The 24,003-nt window shown below is 41.9% G+C and overlaps 1 protein-coding gene across 3 annotated transcripts in view; it reads left to right on the top strand.

The window, feature by feature from the left end:
* The window catches only part of msh3 (mutS homolog 3 (E. coli)), a 341,409-nt gene that overhangs the window by 46,859 nt on the left and 270,547 nt on the right, over window positions 1-24,003 (top strand). For all 3 annotated transcript variants that reach the window (XM_041186817.1, XM_041186818.1, XM_041186819.1), the window contains exon 8: window positions 1,151-1,317. In XM_041186817.1, coding sequence (XP_041042751.1) covers window positions 1,151-1,317 — 167 coding nt within the window. The remainder of the gene's footprint in view (window positions 1-1,150; window positions 1,318-24,003) is intronic.

Here is a 24,003-nt window from a genome sequence, read left to right as displayed (position 1 = left end):
GCAAAAGGAAATAGACAGATTAGATAAGTGGGCAAAATTTGGCAGACAGAGAATAAAGTAGGAAAATGTGATGTTACCTGCCGTGAAGCTATTAGTGTATATAATATTATTGGAAAATATTTTTCTTTTAAAATAGAGATTTAGTCTCTGGGTGTGTCTTAAATGGATTAAAGACAGCTAGTCTGGGTACTTTGATTTGTACTAGTTTTGATATGTAAGAGAGAGAGAGTGTATTTGCATTTTTTGAATAGAGCATTCAAGAAGTGGGGTGCAAACTACCACCTAGCTGGCAGATACCAAGCAATATGTTTATATATTGGTACTATGAAAGGGGTTTTATTGTGAAAAGTTGGAGTTCAAAGGGGCTGGTGATACAATGAGAATTTACGTTCAGTGAGCAGTGCTAGGTATAACTTAAGTTTTGTGTGTGTAGAGCAGAGGCAATGTGAGATCAGAAGCAGCTATAAGCCTCCAACTGTCTCCATAGGAACCAAAGTGAAAAGAACCTCATCTTGAATTTGTAAGGAGGGATTTACTTGCATTGGAGGCAGTTCAGAGAAGGTTCACTCGGCTGACTCTTGGGAAGAAGGAGTTGTCTTATGAGGAAAGGTTGAGCATGTTGGTTCTATATTCATTGAAGTTTAAAAGAATAAGATGTGATCTTATTGAAACATATAAGATTCTGAGGGGACTTGAAGCGTAGATGCGGAGAGGATGTTTTTCCTCTTTGGGGAATCTAGAACTAGGGGCACAGATTCATGAACTTTATAAGAGTCGAGGGTTATGGGAACAGGCACGAAAGTGGACTTGAGGCCAAGATCAAATCAGTCATGATCTTATTGAAAGACAGAGGAGGCTCAAGCGGCTGCAAGGCCTGCTGCTCCTATTTCTTATATCCTTATTGCTGAACTGTAGTTCAGCATCTTGGCTAGTGGGCCATCTCTTGTTAACTATTTTAATTATCAGTTACAAAAAAAACTCACTGGGGCACCTGCATTGGTCTGGTCCATCAATGCGTTTGAAAGAAAACACAAAACAAGGATTAACTGCATTTTGGGGGGAAAAAATCCATCTGGATTTCCAGAAAATTTGCACTTTTGTTTGGATGTAGAATTTCCTTAATTTTGATTTTTGCTATTGTATTTCACAGGCAGTCCAACCCAACACTGGTGATGTGGTTTTTGATTGTTTCCATGACTGTAAATCCAGAGTTGAGCTGGAAAGTCGGATCTTATGTCTACAGCCAGTTGAAATTCTGCTCCCGGTGGAGTTGTCTGAGAACACAGAAAAGCTTTTGGCGAGCATCACTGCTTCAAGGTACATCTGACACATGAGCAGGTTGACTGTTATGAAAGGGGCACTGGACATTTGAATAAGACAATGTTTCTTTTAGATGGCCAGCCCACACACATTCTAAAATAGGGGAGCCAAACTCATTTTATATGGCGGGGCGGGGCGGGCTGGGCCTGACCTGACACACCAGCACTTGGTGAGGGCCACATTCAGCAAAAGTTATTTGGATATTTGGAGCTAAGAATCTGTGTGTATTGCGCCTGTTCTTTGTGTAAAATATTTAGATGCGAGGTACCTGCATCTAATCTGAGATATTGGCATGGTTTCTGCCATATTGATCCCCACTGGTTTTTAGATGTCCTTGGCAGCTGCTTAAAATCAGCTTTGGATTATTTTATAGATGCAAAGAAGGGTTCTGCATTTGTTCCTGGAAAATGCACTGTGCAATCTCTGACTAGATTTTCCAGTTCTACTAGGGCCTAACCAGCAGCCCTACAGGGATCACTAGAGGCTGCTGAAGAAATGGTGGGGAATGGGTGTCTCCACAGCAGTAGCGTGGGCTGTTGCCGCCTGGCAATTAGCCCTCTTGTATTTTCTTCCACCCACCTTCCCAGACTTAGCAGCGACGCAGCAAAACTTCAACTTGATCCTGGTATAAAAACAGAAAATGCTGAAAAATCTCAGCAGGTCTGGCAGCAGCCGTGGAGAGAGAAACAGAGCTAATGTTTCAAGTCTGTATGGCAGGTCATACAGAGTCGAAACGTTAACTTTGTTTTTCTCTCCACAGATGCTGCCTGACCTGAATTTTTTCAGCATTTTCTGTTTTTATTTCAGATTTCCAGCATCCGCAGTATTTTGCTTTTAACTCGATCCTGGTGTTGGGAGAGGCTGCCTTTTGAGGCAAGATATGCAGTGCAGTTCACCTCCATTATAATGAGGCCTAAGGCCCAGTTTTGGATGACGCTTGGGATCAGGCTCCGTTGCAGGCTTGAATTTTCCCACTAATTCTGGAGGATTTAAAGTGCAGTTCTTCAAAATTTCTCCTTCCGAGAGGTGATTTAACGCCATGATTTAATATTTGGTGGATAATCACTAATCACACCTTAACAACAACTTCACTGACATGATGAGAATTAAAGAGCCTTATTTCTCCTTTTGGCGATTGTTGCTGTTTAAACAATGGTGCTAATTTAGAAAATTTATATATCCTTCCTGCGCACTTACTATATTCCTCACCATGGTGTGCGTCATAGTGTTTTTGAATGTTTTATTCTTTCATTGCAGCTACCTGTTGCTTACAAAACAAGCTCATGTGATTTTCATTCATTTCTACAAAGAAATTCAAAATTAATTTCAAAATTTGTCTGAATGTTCTGGTAGCTTATCCAATTGCTGACAAACATGTTCTAGGATACAAACTGCGCAGTTTAAGAGGAGGAGTACAAAGGTTTCTGCAAAGGCTATTGTCAGAGTTTAAAGACCAATTATTTTTTCTTTCAAAAAACCTACATTTTCCTTTGTCATAAAGACACTGAATCTTGGTGTAACTGATTTTATTGAATGAGTTTGACTGAGACAATATTACACAGAATTTATAGCACAAAACAGACCATTTGCTCCAAATGCTCTGCGCTGGTGTTTATGCTCCTCACGAGCCTCCTCCCAATGCTACTTCATCTCATCCTATCAACATATCCTTCTATTCTTTTGCCTTCATATGTGCATCTAGCTTCCCCTTAATTCATCTCAACTACTGTGTACTAGCGAGTTCAGTATTCTCACTACTTTCTACTTTTCAATTCTGTTCCTCTAGAAATAACCCTGGTGGTTTGTTTGCATTTTTTTTTAGAATGGTTTTGTTAAGTTGCTTTGCAACTATTAATAATTTATAAATTTGTGCCTCTAAATTCCTTTGCTCCCATTTAGACTTATTTTCCAAGGTGTTTGTGGCCTCTTAATCAAAGTGTATTACCTCATGCATAATATCCATTGCAACCCATTTGCCAGTTACACACATGTTTGTGAACACTTTTTTGTATTTTGTCACAGCCTGGCATCTCTGTCCTTGGCCTCCTACACTGTTCCAATGAAGCTCAACCTGAGCTTGAGGAGTAACATCTCACCTTTCGATTAGACACCTTCCACGCCTTCCAAACCCAACATTGAGGTCAACAATTTCAGACCGCAATCTCTGCCCCCATTTTTATTTCTTTTTCTTTGCTGGTTTTGGTTTAAGAACCAAAGCAAAATGGGTTTTGCAGCTCTTCAGCATTGCTCAGCTGCTGATTAGAATGCTTTGTGGGAAAATTGAAAAGTTCACCAGAAGGATGGCAGTCAGTCAGTAGTAAAAAGGGAACACTAACAGAACAGCTGCACAAGAGGAAAGAATGTTGGATTTTGAGGGTGAATATTGCACAGAACTCCTATTATGACACAGCCAATGATAAATGCTGAGCTGTTCAAATCCCAGAGGGAAACTTGAAACAACTGTCATAACCAACTTTACAATTTGCATGTTTTGAAATTCAGGCCTTGAATTCAGCAGTAATAAGACCGCCAGAATCACAAGAGGGTTTTTTTGTATTTAAATTAAACATTTATTAATATAAAGATTGTAAGCACATACATATGTCTACAAAATTACCATTATAATAACTGCAAAAAACCCCTAATTAATCTGATTCCTAGTTACATCTCTGTTAAGGCAACAGTAAAACATACTGATTTAAACAGACCCCTGGACAGTCGAATTCAAAATGAGTTTCTTTCCGCTCTGGGTCCTTGCAGACAATGGCTTGAGGCTTACAGACTGGAGGCTTTAGATCTTAGAATCCCTCTCCTTTTTACCAACAGCCTTCTCTTGCTGTATACATATTTTCATCTTTGAATGCAAATTTTCATGGTATCATTATGTCTTTTGAACCTTACCTCTTCTAATAGACCCTTTCATAATACCCACTTTATTAGTAATCCTTGTGAAAAATAAACAAGCACACTGTTTCTGAGCTTCACCTGGTTAGGTATAATATTTCATTCTCTCTCTTTGAATCCAAGCTACACTAGTTTGTTTAAAGAAAAAAATGCAAATTTCCCCCATGCTTGCCTAATTAACATTTCAAACCTACTTCTCTTCTATACATCAAAGCCTCTAGATCAGCTGGCTTTAATCCAATTAAGACACACACACACACACCACTAAACTGTTTTAAAATAATTTCCAATAACATTAGAGACACTTATTATATCTTCTTGACACGACCGAACTCCTGATTAAAACTGTCAGCATATTTATGTATGGACATCAGGTAGGGCTGTGATGCTTCCATAGTTGAATTGCTGTCTAGGTTTACATGTGAATTGTACACATGAGTTAGGAGCAGGAGTAGGCTACTTGGCATTTCGAGCCTGCTGCGCCATTCAATATGATCATGGCTGATCTGACTGTAGCCTCCTGTCTACCCCAATAACCTTTCACTCCTTGTATTATCAAGAATCTATCTACCTCTGCCTTGGAAATATTCAAAGACTCTGCTTCCACCACCTTTTGAGGAACAGAGTTCCAAAGACTCACTACCCTTTGAGAGAAAAAATTGATTCTCGTCTTTGCCTTATTTTTGAGCAGTAACCCCTAGTTCTAGTTTCTCCCACGAAGAAACATCCTCTCTACATCCACCCTGTCAAGACCCCTCAGGATCTCATATGTTTCAATCAATTTGCCTCTTTTCTAAACTCCAGCGGATACAAGCCTAGTCTGTCCAGCCTTTCCTCATAAGACAGCCTGCCTATCCCTGGTATCGGATTAGTAAACCTTCTCTGAACTGCTCCTAATGCTGGACACAAATATGGTACTTTTAACTTTAGAAGAGGAGGGAAATAAATAAAGAAACTGCTATTTATATTGCATCCCTCATGACTTTAGAATGTCTAAGTGCTTCATAGCCTATGGGTGGAAATTTATGCACCCCCCCTCACCCATTGAAGCACATGCAGGGAGGTGGGGGGGTGGGGTGGATGAGAGAAGTGGGTGCCATGATGGCAACCATTAATGCTTCTTCCTGCTGCTGGTTTTTTTACCAGTGGTGGGGAGGTGACCACATGCTACGTGGTGAGGCCAGGTTTCACCTCATGGCCGTTTGAGGTTTGTGGGGGTGGGGGGTTGGTTTCCTCCTGTTTGGGCACCCTTTGCCTGATGGCTCCCAGCAATGCTTCCGGTTCTCCAGCACCCCCACTCCCTTTGCTGTGGCCAAATTGGCGCTGGTGGAAGACCCAACTTGCCTTTTGAGCCAGCTCCAGTGATGATCGTGGTTGGGGACTCCTTGTAGCCTCAGTAGTGGCTACCGGTCTAATGGTGGCACTAATGGGACTAGAGAGCTGCTGGCCATCTGATTAGCCGACAGCTCTTGGAGGCGGGACTTAATCCAAGATAGGGCAAAAGTCTTTCTCTGAGTCAATTAATGCCCTGATGGTTGTTAAATTGCTGTAGGGCAACCATGCCAAGTCAAGGCAACCACTTCCAACCTTTCAGCTCGGTGGTGGTGGTGGTGGTGTGGGGGGGTGGGCTGGCTGGCAGTGGTGGTGCAGGGCCACTGCCTCCATACAATATTATGGCATATGAAGTACTTTTGGAGTATGGTCACTGTCATAATGTAGGAAATGCGGCAATGTGATAGTAACCAGGTCATTTTTGTTTAGTGACTGAGGGATAAATATTGACCAGGACACCAGGGGTGAATTTGAGAAGTGAGGTGAGAGTGACTGCCCTTAACCTCAAGGCAGCATTTGACCAAGTTTAGCTTCAGAAGCCCTTGCAAAATTGAAATCAACTGGTTGCAATCATACCTAGCACAAAGGAAGATGGTTGTGGTCATTGGAACCAATCCTCTCAACCCCAGGACATTGTAGCAGAAAATCCTCTTGGGAGCAACCATCTTCAGCTGTTTCATCAATGATCTTCTCTCCATCATAAGGTCAGAAGTGGGGATGTTCGCTGATGATTGCACAGTGTTCAGTTCCATTTGCAACTCCTCAGATACTGAAGCAGTCTGGATCTAAATTCAACAACGCCTGGACAACATTCAGGCTTGGGCTGATAAGTGGTAAATAACATTTGTGCCACACAAGTGCAAGACAATGCTATCACCAGTAGGAGGGAATCTAACCATCTCCCCTTAACATTCAATGGCATTACCATCCCTGAATCCCCCCACCATCAACATCCTTGGGGGTGACCATTGACAGAAACTGAGCTGGACTAGCCATATAAATACTATGGCTACAAGAGCAGGTCAGAGGCTGGAAGCTCTGCAGCCTGTAACTTACTTCCTAACTGCCCAAAGTCTGTCTACTATCTACAAGGCACAGGTCAGAGGTGTGATGGAATACTCTCCACTTGCCTGGATGAGTGCATCTCCAGCAGCTCTCAAGTAGCTCAGTACCATCCAGGACAAAGCAGCCAGCTTGATTGGCATCACATCCACCACCTTCAACATTCATTCTCTCCGCCACTGACGTACAGTGGCAACAGTGTATATGACCTACAAGATGCACTCCAGGAGCTTGTCAAACCTTCTTTGACAGCACTATCAAACCTGTGACCTCTACCACCAGGACAGCAGATGCATGGGAACACCACCATGTACATGTTCACCTCCAATCCACACAGCATCCTGACTTGGAAATATTTTGCTGTTCCTTCACTGTTGCTGGGTCAAAATCCTGGAACTCCCTTCCTAACAGTACTGTGGGTGTACCTACACCACATAGACTGCAAAGGTTCAAGAAGGCAGCTCAGCATCACCTTCTCAAGGGCAATTAGGGATGAGCAACAAATGCAGACCTCATATCCCGTGGAGGAATAAAAAAAATTGGAAGAATGGAATTGAATTCGACAGCTACTTTTTAACATCCAGAACTTTAACAAAGTCTGGGCAGTTTTGGAAAATATCGCAAAAGCCCTGGTCTAAACTTGCACTACATTACTTAGATTGGCAGTTGTTGTCTTTCTAGAAGTTGTTTATCTCTGGCTGTCTGCCACATTTTCTGTATCGTTGCCCATTCATTCCATATGTTTTTGATTTGCTTTTTCTCATATGATTTAAAAAAAAACCCAGAAGCTTAAAAAATACATTTCATTGCAAAAACACAGCTCCACACTGATCCTGGTGTGTGGAACCGGTGTGAGCAAATTACCAAATGGAAAAACATCAGGAGACCTTATCAAGAAGTGGCTTCACGTAGATCCTTCAGCACTGTTGCTGGGAAACTAGTGTTGTTTATGTGAATCATCTTTATGAATGGATAATTTTTAATTTTATACCAATTGACTCCATTTGAGCATTGCATTTGTCATGTGTATGAATCCTTGTACATGTAACATGACAAAATGGCATAATCTATTCATAGTTTTTTTTTTAATATGCAAACTGGGAACAGGGTGAAGTATTTTCTCTCATTATTTATTAATTTGACCCAGTTTCCCCACCCTCATGGTATTGTGAGAAATCTGTGTAAGTGGCCTGCTATCAAGTCTTTGCCAAGGCTACTGCTGATCCATCACGCAAGCAGCTGTGTTTTGCATCTTTTATTGTTGGCCTGTTCTGTAGGGTTGGTCCTATGGTTATAGCAGGCACATACAAGTAATTAACCTATGGGCGATAGAGAATATTTAACCAGGATATTGCCCATGTTGGTTAGTCAGTGTCTAGCTATTTAGCTGCTTGTTGATGAATGCCATTGCTTATGATATTGCCAAGGAGGCAACTAATAGAACAGAAGTACCATTCTAGTCATGATGCAGTGAGTTCAACAACAGGATTAAATTATTATAGAATTTTGGTTTAATTTGTGAATTTTGGATTACAAGCTAACAGTGATGACAGCAGAAATGGTTTTCCAATGTTAATTGTTAATAGCTATTGTATTTCTACATACTGCTTTTTTAAAAAAAAGTATGTCGGAGATCTGTTTGTTTGATTTGTTAGGTTATAAGTGTTTAGTTAGCTGGCATGGACTGGTTGGGTCGAATAGCCTGTTTCTGTCCCGTATATCCTATGTATTTTGGCTGTATTAATTTAACTGCCCAAAAATGCTTTCAATGAGTTTTGTGTTTATCTACACCTAATGGTCTAGGAATGGAACTGCTTTGGCTTTTGATCCTAGTGTCAGCAGCAAGTGCTCCCAGGACAGGTGTGCACAAGTAGCATGTTTGAGAGGAGTCATGCTCTAATGATTGGCATGATAACATAGTGGTAATGTTACTAGCCCAGTAATTCAGAAATGCTTAGGTTAAAGCCCTGGAGCCCCAGAGACTTGGGGTTCATTTTTGTACTGGCGTTGGGGGTCCCCTTAATGGGCCTGAAAGCGGGGTTACCACCCCTGCTTCAGCGGCCTGCGGGATCCAGGACCACAACTTTTCAGCAGCAGCCAAAAATATCAAGACAATTGCCCGCCCCTGGGAGTTGCTTGAACGATCACTGGGGTTGCTAGCCAGTCACTGAGCTGGCAGCTCAGCAGCCTTAGCAGGGCCTCTGGGAGCAATGGCCACTGCTGGGACTGTACCTGGAAGAAGAGCGGGTAAAAAAGAGGACCCAGAGGCAGTAACCACCAGCTAGAAGGGTGGGCAAAAAGAGGGCCCAGAGGCAGTAACCACCAGCTAGAAGGGTGGGCAAAAAGAGGACCCAGAGGCAGTAACCACCAGCTAGAAGGGTGGGCAAAAAGAGGACCCAGAGGCAGCCAGCAGCACCAGAAGAGGCATTTCACCCAGTCCAGTCTGTGGCTCCAGAGTGGAGTGGCTGTGTTCTGGCAGAAATCAAAGTGTGATGTTATAGGAAAACTGATAAGTTTTCAGATCAAGGTTGGTGAATATTTTGTTCAGTTATCTTCAAAAAAATCCATGTAATTTGTTAGTAATTGTAAGGTTTTATTTGTTGCAGTAAAGTTTACTAACAGTAGTAAAGGTTATTGGGAGTAGCAATGTTTATTAATTATAAATTAATTAAGTAAAATAAATTAATTAACACATAATAAAGATGGCAGGGCAGGTGATGTGTTGTGACTGTAGAACATGGAATGTCTCCAGCGTGTTCCAGGACAAACATGTCTGCAGGAGTCTGTGGCTTGAGGAGCTATGGCTCAGAGTCATTGAGCTGGAGGCTGAGCTGCAGACAGTGCAATGCATCAGGGAGGGGGAAAGTTACCTGGACACTTTGTACCAGTCACACCCTTTAGGATAAGATCTTCTAATTTGTTCTGTGATCAGAGACAGAGTGTGACTGAGGGTAAGGCAGGTATGGGGACCCAGAAGGTAGAAGTGGAGGTGCCTCCACCTTTGCAATTGTCCAACAGGTTCAAAGTTCTAGCAGTGTATGGATGAAAGTGGTGGCTGCAGGGGGGATGAGCAAACTAATCATTGCATAATGTACAGGAAGCCATTCAAGTGGGGTGAGTTAATAGGAATGTAGTGGTAGCTGGAGACAGTTTGTTTGGGGGATAGACACGGTTCTCTTCAGCTGAGAGCGGGAGTCTAGATAGCTATGTTGCCTGCCCAGTGCCAGGGTTCGGAACATTTGCTTTGGGTTGCAGGGGAACTTGTAGTGGGAGGAGGAGGATCCAGTGATTGTGTTCACATAGGTACCAATGACGTAGGTAGAACTCGGAAAGCGGTTCTGCTGAGGCAGTATGAGCAGCTAGGGGCCAAATTAAAGAGCGAAATCTCAAAGGTAATAATCTCTGGAGTAAGAGTTTCTACAGATATTTAAAAAGGAAACGAGTAAGTAAAGTGAGCATTGGTCCTCTAGAGAGCTAGAATAGGGAATTAATAATCTCTGAATTATAACCTGAGCCATGAGCCAATTGGCAAAGGATAAGTCAGATTAGAGAGTTAAATGCATGGCTCAAAGAATGGTGTGGAAGAAATAGGTTTTGATTCCTCAGGTACTGGCACCAGTACTGGGGAAAGTGCGAGCTGTACCGTCGGGATAAGCTTCATCTGAACTGTGCTGGGACAAGTGTTCTGGCAAGTCATAGAACGAGGGTGATAGAGAGGACTTTAAACTAAATAGTGGGTTGAGGGATCAAGTTTGGGGAGATGTGATAAATTAAACAGGGAAGATGATGCAAGATAGCAATACAGGAATAAGGGAAATGATGGCAGAAAGCGACAGAGTGTACAAACCTAAGAATGCCTCAGCAGATAAGGCCAGAATTTACAAAAACAGTAAAACGGCAGAACTAAACGCTCTGTACCTGAATGCACATATCATTTGTAACAAAACAGATGAATTGACAGCATAAATCAAAATAAATATGTATGATTTGATAGCCATTACAGAGACATGGCTGCAGGATGACAAAGACTGGGACCTTGAAAAAGGTATATGACATTTAGGAAGGACAGGACGCTAGGAAAAAGTAGAGGGGTAGCTCTGTTAATTAAGGATGCCATTGGCACAATAGAGAGAGAGATGACCTTCATTCTGGAAATCAAGATGTCGAATCAGTTCGGGTAGAGATGAGAAATATTATAGGTAAGAAGTCACTGTGGGAATGGCTCCCTAAAAATAACCACACTCTGGGACGGGGTATACAGCAAGAAATAATGGGGATTGTGAGAAAGATGCGGTTATAATCATGGGCGATTTTATACTAGATCTGGCAATGTGCAATGAGACAGGCTTAAGAACAGAACTAGGAGCAGGAGTAGGCAATTCAGCCTGCCCCGCCATTCATTACGATCATGGCTGATCTCATTTTGGCCTCAACTCCAATTTCCCGCCCTCTCCCCATAACCCTTCAACCCATTACTAATTAAAAATCCATCTATCTCCTCCTCAAATTTATTCAATGTCCCTGCATCCACTGCACTCTGGGGTAGTGAATTTCACAGATTCACAACCCTTTGAGAAAAGTAAACCCTCCTCATCTCTGATTTAAATCTGCCACCCCTTAGCCTAAAACTATGGCCTCTCATTCTAGAATGCCCTAGAAGGGGAAACATCCTTTCCACGTCTACTTTGTCTATCCCGTTTAGCATCTTATATACCTCAATTAGATCTCCTCTTGTTCTTCTAAACTCTAGCGAGTATAGGCCTAAACTGCTCACTCTGTCCTTAAAAGACAAGCCCCGCATTTCTGGAATCAATCTAGTGAACCTCCTCTGAACAGCCTCCAATGCAACTATATCCTTCCTCAAATAAGGGGACCAAAACTGTGCACAGTACTCCAGGTGCAGTCTCACCAATGCCTTGTACAGTTGCAACAACACTTCCCTATTTTTATACTCTATTCCTTTAGCAATAAAGGAATAGAGTATAATTAATTAATGACCTCATGGTGAAGGCACCCCAAGGTAGCAGTGTTCACACTATGCTTCAATTTCACATTCTCAGTTTGAGGGAGAGAGAGGAGTGGTTCTAAGCCTAGTGTTATATAATTAAATAAGGGCAATTACGAGGGTATGAAGACAGAGCTGGCTAAAGTGAACTAGGAAATTAGGTTAAGGGATAGGTCAGTAAAGATGTAGATATCAGAATACCCAGAAAAGATGCATTCCAATGAGAAAGGAAGACTCTAAGAGAATGATGCACCGTTGGTGTCTAATTAAGGAAGTTAAAGGTAGTAACAAATTGAAAGAAAAAGTGTCTAATTCCACAAAGGTACGTGGCAGCTCAGAAGATTTGACAATATAAAGAACAGCAAAACACCACTAAAAAGTTAATAAGTGGGGAAAAGTTAGAGTACGAGAGAAAGCTAGCTAGAAATATAAAAGCAGCTAGCAAGAGTTTCTACAGGTATTTAAAAAGGGAATGAGTAAGTGAAGTGAGCGTTGGTCCTGTGGAGATTGAGAATAGGAAACTAATAATGCAAAATAAGGAAATGGAGAATGAAATGAACAGATATTTTGCGTCTGTCTTCAGCATAGTGGTTGCAAGTAACACCTCAGAAATAATTGTGAATCAGGAGGCAGAGGGAGGGAGGAACTTAAAACAATTACAATCACCAGAGAAAGGGTACTGAGAAAATTATTAGGTTCTGATGGACTTCATCCTAGAGCCTTTAAGAAATGGCTGCTGAGATAGTAGATGCATTGGTTTTAATTTTCCAAAATTGCCTAGATTCTGGAAAGGTCCCATCAAATTAGAAAATAATGAATGTTTCTTCCCTACTCAAGAAAGGTGGGCGGGAGGCTGCCACGATTCACCAGGAAGTCCCAACATGCAGCGGTTCAAGAAGGCCATCACCTTCTTAAGGGAAACTAGGGATGGGTAATGAATGATGGTAAGATGTCAGCAGTGGCAGAAAGAGGCCTTTAATTGACCACTTAAGTGGCTTAACTGGCCTCTGGGTGGGAAGGCAGCTTGCCACCTTTCCTGTCGCCGGCAAGGTGGCATGGCAGCAGGATGATGGGTGCACCACCTCTGCCTCCCCTTGCCATTTAACTCTCTCCTCTGCCTCCCAACCTGCCCCAGAGGGCTGTTAAAATCCAGTCCATGAGTTCAGATCCCACCAAGAAAGCTACAGGAATTTAAATTCGATTGAGTAAATAAATGTGGAAATAAAAGAATAAGCTAGTATCAGTAATAGTGACTGTGAAACTACCGATTGTCGTCAAAAACCCAACAGAGGTATTGTTACAGTGGTATACACTTGAGGGAGTGGCCCTGGAGTCCTTGACATTAACATGAGTCCCCATGAAATCTTAACAGGTCAAACATGGGCAAGGAAGCCTGCTGCTGATTGCTACTTACGACCCTGCCTCAGCTGCTGGACCAGTACTCCTCTTTGTTGAATACCACTTGGAGGAGGCACTGAAGGTAGCAAGGGCACAGAATGTACTCTAGGTTGGGAACCTCAATGTCCATCAGCAAGAGTGGCTTAATACCACCACCACTGACCGGGTTGGCTGAGTCCTGAAGGACATATCTGCCAGGCTGGGCCTGCAGCAGGTGGTGAGAAAACCAAGAAGAGGGAAAAACCTACTTGATGTTGTCCTCACCAATCCACCTGTCATAGATGCAGCTGTCCATGACAGTTTTACACCATTGCACACTCCTTGTGGAGATGAAGTCCCATCTTAACATTGAGGTTACCCTCCATTGTGTTGTGTGGCACTAGCACCATGAGGAGTGGGACAGATTCAGAACAAATTCAGCAGCTCAAAACTAGACATCCATGAGTTGCTATGGGTGATCCGCAGCAGGAGAATAGTATTCATTGATAATCTGTAACCTCGTAGCCTGGCAAATTCCTCACTCTACCATTACCATCAAGCCAGGTCATCAACCTGGGTTGAAGGAGTGCTAGAGAGCACACCAGGAATAGAATTAAATATACCTGAAAATCAGGTGGCAGCCTAGTGAAGCTACAACACAGGATTACAAGCGTGCTAAACAGTGGAAGCAGCAAGCAATAGACAAAACCAAGCGATCCCATAACCAACTGATCAGATCAAAGCTTTGCAGTCCTGCCATATCTGGTCACGAATGGTGGTGGACAGTTAAACAGATGAGGTGACTTCACAAATATCCCATCCTCAATGATGGGGGAGCCCAGCACGAGTGCAAAAGATAAGGCTGAAACATTTGCAACTGTCTTCAGCCAGAAGTGCCGAGTGGATGATCAATCTCTGCCTCCCCCGAGGACCTTTGACAGTCTTTGGTCAATTTGATTCACACCAGGTGAAACCAAGAAATAGCTGAATGCAGTGGATACAGATGAAGGTATGGGTCCTGACAGCATCCTAGTTGTAGTACAAAAGACTTGTGCTCCAGAACTAGATGTGCGCCTAGTCAAGGTGTCCCAGTATAGCTACAATTCTGGCATCACTGGGCAACAGTGTGGTTAATTGCCCAGGTATGTCTTGCCTGCAAAAAGCAGGACAAATCCAACCCGGACAATTATTGCCCCACCAGTCCACTCTCAGTCATCGGTAAAGTGATGGCCGATGTCAATGGCAGTGCTATCAATGACAGCCCTTACACAGCAATAACCTGCTCACTCATGCTCAGTTTGGATTCCACCACAGCCACTTGACTCCTGACCTCATTTGGTGCAAACATGGACAAAAGACCCGAATTCCAGAGAAGGTGGAGGGTAAGCAACTGCCCGTAAATTTAAGGCAGCATTTGACCGAGTGTGGCATGAAGCAGGTGTGGCAAAATTCAAGTCAATGAGAACCAGGTGTGATGGGCTGAGAAAATCTCCACTGGTTGGAATCAAAATTAACATAAAGGAAGATGGTTGTGGCTGTTCAAGTCCAAGCATGTCAGTCCCAGGACATTGTTGCAGGAGTTCCTCAGGGCTATGCCCTAGGCCCAACCATCCTCAGCTACTTCAGCAATGGCCTTCCTTCCATCATAAGGTCAGGACTGGGGATGTTTGCTGATTATTGCACAGTATTCTGTTCCATTTGTAACTTCTCAGGTATTGAAGCAGTCCATTCCTGCATGCAGCAAGACCTGAACAACATTCAGGCTTGAACAGGTAAGCGGCAAGTAACATTTATGCCAAAGAAGTGCCAGGCAAAGACCAGCAAGAGAGAATCTAACCATCTCCCCTTGAATGGCATTACCATGGTTGAATTTCCCACCATCAGCACCCTACTGGCCACCATTGACCAGAAACTTAACTGGACTAGCCACATAAATACCATGCCTATATGAGAAGGTTAGAGGCTGGGTATTCTGTAGCAAGTGACTCACCTCCTGGCTCCCCAAGGCCTGTCCACCATCTACAACGCTCAAGGCAGGAGTATGTGGAATACTCTCCACTTGAGTGCAGCTCCAGCAACACCCAAGGAGCTTAACATTATTGAGGATATTGCATTCCTTCCACCACCGATGCACAGTGACAGCAGTGTGTGCCATCTGCTTGCCAAGGCATATTCTACAGCACCTTCTAAACCCACGACCTTTCGCACCTAGAACGTGTGCAGCAGGTGCATGGTAACATCACCATTTGCAAGTTACACATGACCCTAAGTTGGAAATGTATCATTCCTGCACACTCGCTAGGTCAAGATCCTGGAACTCCTCTCTTAACAGCACTAAGTGTACTTACACCAGATGGACTGCAGTGATTCAAGAAGGCAATGCAGCATCACCTTGAGGGCAATTAGGAATGGCAATGCCAGTGATGCCACATCCCATGAACAAATATTTTTTAAAAAAATCCTGTAAATGGCCCTAACTCTGAAGGTCCCAATAAGGTCAATGAATGTTGCATCTCCTTCCTTCATCTAAGCCCTTTAAGACCCCTTAATATTCACTCTCCATGCTGCAATATTACTCCATTCCACTCTTAGGTCTCAGCAATTCTCTACTGATAATGGGAATCCTGCGAGGAAAGTGCCCTGTATGATTAATGACGCCCCATCTCCCACCCCAAGCTCCCAACAAGAAAAATTTCTCGGCGTTGTGGAGCCAGAGTGATGGTATAAGCATTGCAGTACTGTTACTGTGCTTAAATAAGGAAAATGCAAATTGATGAGTGTTCCAGGATTGTAGTTAAGGCATATGACCTGGCATCACGTTTTACTTCTTAATACTTCACTCACTGATACTTAAATTTTGTACAGGTCCTATTCTAAAACTATCAACTTCTAGAAGAGCATGTAAAGACCCCATTATTTTAAGTGCTACATGCATTGCATTGGAAGAGGGACGAGGAAGTTTCTAGACATGATTCTCTAACTAATGAGGAGAGACTCAGTGCTAATGTTATTGCATCGCAGAAAAGATTGAAAGGATACACAAGCCAGATCTTTAAATGGCGAGATGTAGATCATATACATTTTGAAAAAGGGCTGCTTCACTTAGATTGTGAGATTTTTAATGAGAAGATGCTGATTAGAAACTCAAAAAGCCTTGTGAAACTTGAGGTCGCTAGAAATGTCATCTCCCACAGAATAATGACAATAGTTGTAGAGCAGGTTTAGATTTGCATTCAGACATACGAATTAGGAGCAGGCGAAGGCCATTTGATTCCTCGAGCCTGCTTTACCATTTGATAAGATCATGGCAGATCTGATTATGGCCTCAATTCTACTTTCCTGTCTAGCATCCCCCACCCCCCTTAACCTTTGACTCCCTTGTTAATCAGAAATTTATCTAATCAAAAATTAATCAAACTCAGCCTTAAAAATATTCAGTAACCCTGCATCCACTGCTCTCTGGGGAAGAGAATTTCACATAGTAATGACCTGCTGAGTGAAAATCTTTCCTCATCTGTCTTAAATGGGAGAACCTTTATTTTTAAACTGTGTCCCTTAGTTCTAGTGTCTCCGACAAGGCAAACCATCCTCTTGGCATCTACCCTGTCAAAACCCCTCAGGAATTTATATGTTTCAATAAGATCACTTCTCATTCTTCTAAATTCCAATGGATAACAGGCCCAACCTGTTCAACCTGTCCTCGTAACATAACCTCTTCATCCCAGGAATCAGTCGAGTGAGTCTTCTCTGAACTGCTTCTAATGCATTTATATCCTCTCTTAAGTAAAGAGACCAAAACTGTACACGCTACCGCAGATGTAGTCTCTCTAATACCCTGTACCACTGTAAAAAGCTTGCCTACTTTTACACTTGATTCCCCTTGCAATAAATGGCAACAATTTGCCTTTCTAATCACTTGCTGTACCTGCATACCAACTTTTTGTGATTTGTGTACTAGGATATCCAGGTCCCTCTGTACTGCAGAGTTCTGCAATCTTTCTCCATTTAAATAACATAACGCTTTTCTATTCATCCTGCCAAAGTGGACAAGTTCACATTTTCTCACCCGGTACTCCATCTCCCAATTTTTTGCCCACTCACTTAACCTGTCTATATCCCTTTGGAGACTCCTTATGTCCTCTTCACAGCCTACGCTCCTACCTATCTTTGTGCCATGTAAATTTAGCAACTATACATTCCTTCCCTTCATCCATGGCATTGATGTAGATTGTAAATAGTTGCAGCCCCAAGGCTGATCACTGTGGCACTCTACTGGTTACAGCTCGCCAACCCGAAATTGAGCAATTCTGCTTCCTGTTAGCTAACCAACCCTGTATCAATGCTAATATGTTCCCGCCTACACCACAAGCTCTTATTTTGTGTAGTAATCTTTTGATGTGGCAGCTTATCAAATGCCTTTTGGAACTCTGGGTACACCACATCTACAAGTTCTCCTTTATCGAGGTTTTTGTTACTTCCCCAAAGAACTCTAATAAATTAGTCAAACACGATTTCCCTTTCACAAAACCTTGTTGATTCTACCTGGTTGAATTAAGATTTTCTAAGTGCTCTGCCATAACCTCCTTAATGGATTTTAGCATTTTCCATGTGACAGATGTTAGGCTTATTCCTTTGTAGGAGTAACACCTTAGTAGGAATTCAAAAAGGGAGGGAGACAGAAAGCAGGAAACCACAGGCCACTTGGCTTAACATCCATCATAGGGAAAATATTGAAGCTATTATTAAAGACATTGTAGCAAGGCACTTGGATAAGCTCAAGGTAATCAGGCAGAGTCAACATGGTTTTGTTAAATGGAAATCATGTTTAACCAATTTATTGGAGTTCTTTGAAGAAATAATAGATGCTGTGGATAAAGGGGAAATGGTGATGTACTGTACTTAGATTTTCAGAAGGCATTTGAAAAGGTGCCACATCAAAGGTTGTTGTGATAAAAAAAGCTCATAGTATAGGGGGGTAATGTATTGATATGGATAGAAGATTGGCTAGGTAACAGGAAGCAGAGGCTAGCCATAAAAGGGTATTTTTCTGGTTGGCAAGATGTAATGAGTGGTGTGCCACAGGGATCAGTGCTGGGGCCTCAACTTTTTACAATTTATGTAAGTGACCTGGATAAAGGGGTCGAAGGTATGGTTGTTAAATTTACTGATGACACAAAGATAGGTAGGAAAGTAAGATGTGAAGAGGACATAAGGAGGCTACAAGGGATATAGATAGGTTAAGTGAGTGGGCATAGATCTGGAAAATTGAGTATAACGTGGGAAAATGTGAAATTGTCCATTTTGGCAGGAAAAAATAAAAAAAGCATATTATCTAAATGGCCAGCAGTTCTGAGATGTAAAGGCATCTGGTCCTAGTGCATGAATCACAAAGGGCTAGTATGCTGGTGCAATAAGTAATTAGGAAAGCGAATAGAATATTATCATTCATTACGAGGGGAATTGAATACAAAAGTAGGGAGGTTATGCTTCAGTTATAAAGAGCATTGATGAGACTACAACTGGAGTACTGTGTACAGTATTGGTCTCCTTATTTAAGGAAAGATATAAATGTGTTGGAAGCAGTTCAGAGAAGGTTTACTAGACTAATACCTGGAATGGGTGAGCTATCATGTGAGGAACTTTATTGCTGTTCCTTCACTGTCCCTGGGTTTAAAAACCTGGAACTCCCTTCCCAGCAGCACCGGGGGCATATCTACACTGCAGTGGTTCAAGAAAGTGGGTCACCACCACCTTCTCAAGGACTATTAGGGGTGGGCAAAAAATGTTGGCCTAGCCAGCGATGCCTACATCCAGTGAATGAATGAAAAAAATTAGAGTTTACCTAGTTTATGTAGAATGTCAACGATATCACCAAAGCCCATGAACTGAATCACATTACAGCTGAGACCAGCCCCAATCCTGCTAACAGGCTGAAATCTCTTTCCTATTTGAAGAGCAAACCTATAAGCTTGCTTGTCAAAATACAGACCCATTTCTAAATTATTAACATTGCAAAAAAATTATTGACCCCTTTTCATTGGTTTTGAGATGTTTATGTAATAATAGGTTAGAGGCTGGGAATTCTGTGGAGGGTAACTTGCTTCCTGACTACCCAAAGCCTAATCATCTAAAAAGCACAAGTCAGGAGTGTGATGGAATACTCCCCACTTGCCTAGATGAGTACAGCTTGACAACACCGAAGAAGCTCCACACCCTCCAGGACAAAGCACTCCACTTGATTGGCACCCCATCCACCACCTTCAACATCCACTCCCTCCATCACTGATGCACAGTGGCAACATCTACAAGATGCACTGCAGCAAATAACCAAGGCTCCTTTAACAGCACCTCACAAATCTATGATCTTTACCACCTAGAAGGGCAAGGGCAGCAGATGCATGGGAACGCCACCACCTGCAAGTTCCCCTCCAAGCCACACACCATCCTGACTTGGCACTGTGTCGCTGTTCCTTTACTGTGTCTGGGTCAAAATCTTAGAACTATACCCACCATCCCCCCACCCTTTCCTAACAGCACCATGACATTACACCTCTTTGGTAGGTGTAGGCAGGAATGTGGATTTGAGCCAACAAGTGGGTCAGCCATGATCTTACTGAATGATGGAGCAGGCTCGAAGGGCCGAGTGACCTACTCCTCCTAATTCGCACATTCACATGTTCGTATATACATTGACTGCAGCCGTTCAAGAAGGCAGCTCACCGCTACCTTCTCGAGCAATTAGGGATGGGCAATAAAAATGTTGTCCGGCCCATGTCCAGTGAAAGAACAAAAAATAAATTTAAAGTTATGAAATATGTTGTAAATACAGTTTGAATTTGGATGCTGTGCTAATATATGGATACAAAACTAATTTTTGTAAGTCGCTATCACTTGCCTTATTGATTTCAATCATAACTAGCAACAGCTTGATTTTTAAATTCTCATCCTTGTTTTCAAATCTCTTCATTGCCCCAGACCCCCTTATTTCTGTAACCTCTTGCAGCCCAACTGAGATTTCCAAATTCCTCCAAAGTTGACCTCTTGTGCACCCCCCATTTTAACTGTTGCACCATAGGCAGCTGTAAATGCAGCTGTAAATTCAGCTGCCTAGGCCCTGTGCTCTGGAATTTTCTCCCTAAACCTTTCTCCTCTCTACGTCTTTTTTTCTTCCTTTAAAGTGCTCCATAATACTTACTTATTTCACATGCCCTAATGTCTCCTTATATGGCTCAATGTCAAATGTTATTTGATAATGCTCCTCTGAATGTTTTTAACAATGCTATAAAAATGGAAGTTGTTATTGCATTCTCTGCTTGACAAGCTTTCACTTGCCTTTGGTTATCTGTATAGATTAGACCATTTAAGAAGAACGTCTCTTGGAGCTAAACATGCTTTCATTTGAGTAAAGAAGATTGAGTAGGCATGATCTGGAGCTTGAAAATGCTGAGATATAAATAATGTGAAAGTAAAGAGGCAATTTAACTTGGGATGTGAATGAGAACTAGTGGGGACAAAAGCACAAAATTATCAATCTTCAAGCAAAACTCAATCAAAAAGTCCACCTTTCCACCTTCTTGACTGCTCTTCATCGCAGTGCTAATGTTCTTGTGTTGATCGACTCCTTTAAACAGAGAAGCTGGCTAAATGTCTGCTAATTGGATTGAAGGTTATAAAGCTAAATATAGACTGGGATGATCAAAAGCTTGCAAGAATCTGGTGGCTTATATGCTACTGAAAACAGAAATAGTCCTTCATTTGAAAACAAGCCAACTGATGCTGAAAGGTGAATACAGGTGTTCCCCAGTTTTGCTCAGCTTTTATTTAGAGGGGGGAGGCGGAAGTAAGTTCAAGAGATTCCGCGCTGATTAAATAATCACATACTAACGTACATACGAATGTGCGAATTAGGAGCAGGAGTAGGCCATTTGGCCCTTTGAGCCTGCACTGCCATTTGATAAAATCATGGCTGATCTGATTGTGGCCTCGGCTCTACTTTTCCTGCCTATCCCCTTTGACTCCCTTGTCATTCAAGAATCTATCTAACTCAGCTTTATATTTAGTGACCCAGCCTCCACTGCATTTGGGGAAGAGAATTCCACAGAGAGAAAGAATTTGCTTCATTTCTGTCTTAAATGGGACACCCCTTATTTTTAAACTGTGTCCCTTGGTTCTAGTCTCACCCACAAGGGGAAACATCCTCTCATCATCCACCCTGTCAAGTCCCCTCAGGGGCTTATATGTTTCAATAAGATCACCTCTCATTCTTCTAAACTTCAATGGATACAGGCCCAATGTGTCCAACCATTCCTCATAAGATAAGACAAGCCCCCCATGCCAGGAATCAGTCAAGTGAATCTTTGAACTGCTCCTAAGCTCCTTTCTCAAGAAAGGAGACCAGAACTGTACACAGTACTCCAAATGTGGCCTCACCAACATCCTGTACAATTGTAGCAAAGCCTCCCTACTTCTATATTCCATTCCCCTTGCAATAAAATACATTTTGCCTTTCATTTGCCTTCCTAATCACTTGCTGTACCTGCATGCTGATTCATGTACCAGGGCACCCAGATCCCTCTGTAACACCAAATCTTGCAATCTTTCTCCATTTAAGTAATATACTGCTTTTCTATTCTTCTGGCCAAAATGGATGAGTTCACTTTTTCCCACATTATACTCCATCTGCCAAAGGTTTTGCCCACTCACATTACCTATATAATTCTCTTTGTAAACTCTTTATGTCCTCCTCACAATTTACTTTTCTATCTATCTTTGTGTCATCCCCAAATTTAGCAGCCATACATTTAGTCCTTTCATCAAAGTCATGTGCATATACATTGCAAATAGTTGAGGGGCCAGCACTGATCCTTGTGACACTCCACTGGTTCCAGCTCGCCAACCTGAAAATGATGCAATTATCCCATTTATCCCTACTCTTTGCTTCCAGTTAGCCAACCAATCTTCTATCCATGAGAATATGTTGCCCCTTACACCATGAGCTCTTATTTTGTGTAGTAACCATAGATGTGGCACCTTATCAAATGCCTTTTGGCAATCCAAGTACATTCCCCTTTATCCACATTACTTGTTACTTCCTCAAAGAACTCAAAGATTTTCTAAGTGCCCAGCTACAACCTTCTTAATAAGATTCTAGCATTTTCCCGATGACAGATATTAGGCTAACTGGCCTATGGTTACTTGCTTTCTGTCTCCTTCCTTTCTTGAGTAGAGGAATTACAGTTTCTGTTTTCCAATCTGATGGGACCTTTCCTTAATCAAGGGAATTTTGGAAAATTAAAGCAATGCAACTACTATCTCAGTAGATAAAGTCCATCAGGTCCTGGTGACTTGTCAGCCTTTAGTTCTAAGAGTTTCCTTAGTACCCTTTCTCTGGTGATTGTAATTGTTTTAAGTTACTCCCTCCATTTCACCTCTTGATTTACAAGTATTCCTTGGATGCTATTTGTATCTTCTACAGTGAAGACGGACACAAATATCTGTTCAATGCTTCTGCCATTTTCTTATTTCTCATTATTAATTCCCCAGACTCTTTCCCTAGAGGACCAAGACTTATTTTACTTTTTTCCTTTTCAAATACTTGTAAAAACTCTTACTATCTGTTTTTATATTTCTAACTAGCTTTCTCTTGTACTCTAGTTTCTCTTTCTTTTGTTAATTTTTTTTAGTTAATCTTTGCTGGTTTTTAAACTCTGTCCAATCTTCTGACCTACCAGCTATCTTTGTAGAATTATATGGTTTTTCTTTCAACTTGATACTTTCTTTAACTTCCTTAGTGCCCTTTTTTTTTACTGGAATGAATCTTTGCTGAGTGTTATGAAATATCTCCTTAAATGTCTGCCACTGCATTTCTACTGACCTACTCCTGAACCTATTTTCCCATTTCACCTTAGCCAGCTCTGTCTTCATACCCTTGTAATTGCCTTTATTTAAGTGTAAAACACGATTCTTAGACTTTGTGGATCTGATTTGTATGTAGATTAAAATCACCCTTGATAATTGCAGCGCCTTCTTTAGAAGCCCCCACTATTTCTTCCTGTATACCCTGTCCGACAGTGTCATTAGTGTTAGGAGATCTATAAACTACTCCCAAAACTTACTTCTTCCCTTTGCTATTTCTTATCTCTACTCAAACTGATCATACATCTTGATCTTTAGAAATAAGGTCAGCTCTCACTATTGTACTAATGTCATCCTTCATTAACAGAGCAATCCCACCATCCTTTCTTAGCTTCCTGTCCTCCTGAAGCATCAAGATCCCAGCGTTGGTCACCTTGTAGCCATGCCTGTGTAATGGCTATGAGATCATACATATTTATTTCTATTTCAGGTGAAATGCACCTGCTTTGTTATAAATGCTACGTGCATTCAGATACAATACATTAGTTCTGGCTTTTTACTATTGTTGCAAACTCTGGCCTTACCTGCTATGACACCCTTAAGTTTGTATCCTCTGCCCCCACCTGTCGTGCTCTGATTATCATTATCCTTATTGCTACCTTGCTCTCTTGCCTTGTCCTTTCCTTTCAATTTACCACATTCCTCACGTGATCCCTCACCCTGACTATTTAGTTTAAAGCCCTCTCTACTGCTGTAGTTATAACGATTCGCCAGAACACTGGCCCCAGTACGGTTCAGGCAAAGACTGTCCCAATAGTATACTGTCCCACTTTCCTCAGTACTGGTCCCAATGCCCCATGAATTGAAATGCATTTCTCCCACACCAATCTTTGAGTTACGCATTCAACTCCCTAATCTTATTTACCCACTCAGAATGCATCAATCATAGCTCGTGATGTATGTCTGTGGTAAAAATGTGATAATGGACCAAATGTTTATTTTGTTCTTTTTTAAGAGATTAAAGATTGCTTAAACTTATGCAAAGAGTATGATTTAAGCACCATCACCACTATGACACCAACTTGCCTCTTTCTCACTATCCTGCTAATCCTCAAAACTGTTGTGGAATAGCTGATATTAAATTTATT

This window comes from Carcharodon carcharias, chromosome 4, assembly GCF_017639515.1.
Source record: "Carcharodon carcharias isolate sCarCar2 chromosome 4, sCarCar2.pri, whole genome shotgun sequence".
NCBI lineage: Eukaryota > Metazoa > Chordata > Chondrichthyes > Lamniformes > Lamnidae > Carcharodon > Carcharodon carcharias.
This window is presented reverse-complemented; position numbering and strand designations above follow the sequence as displayed.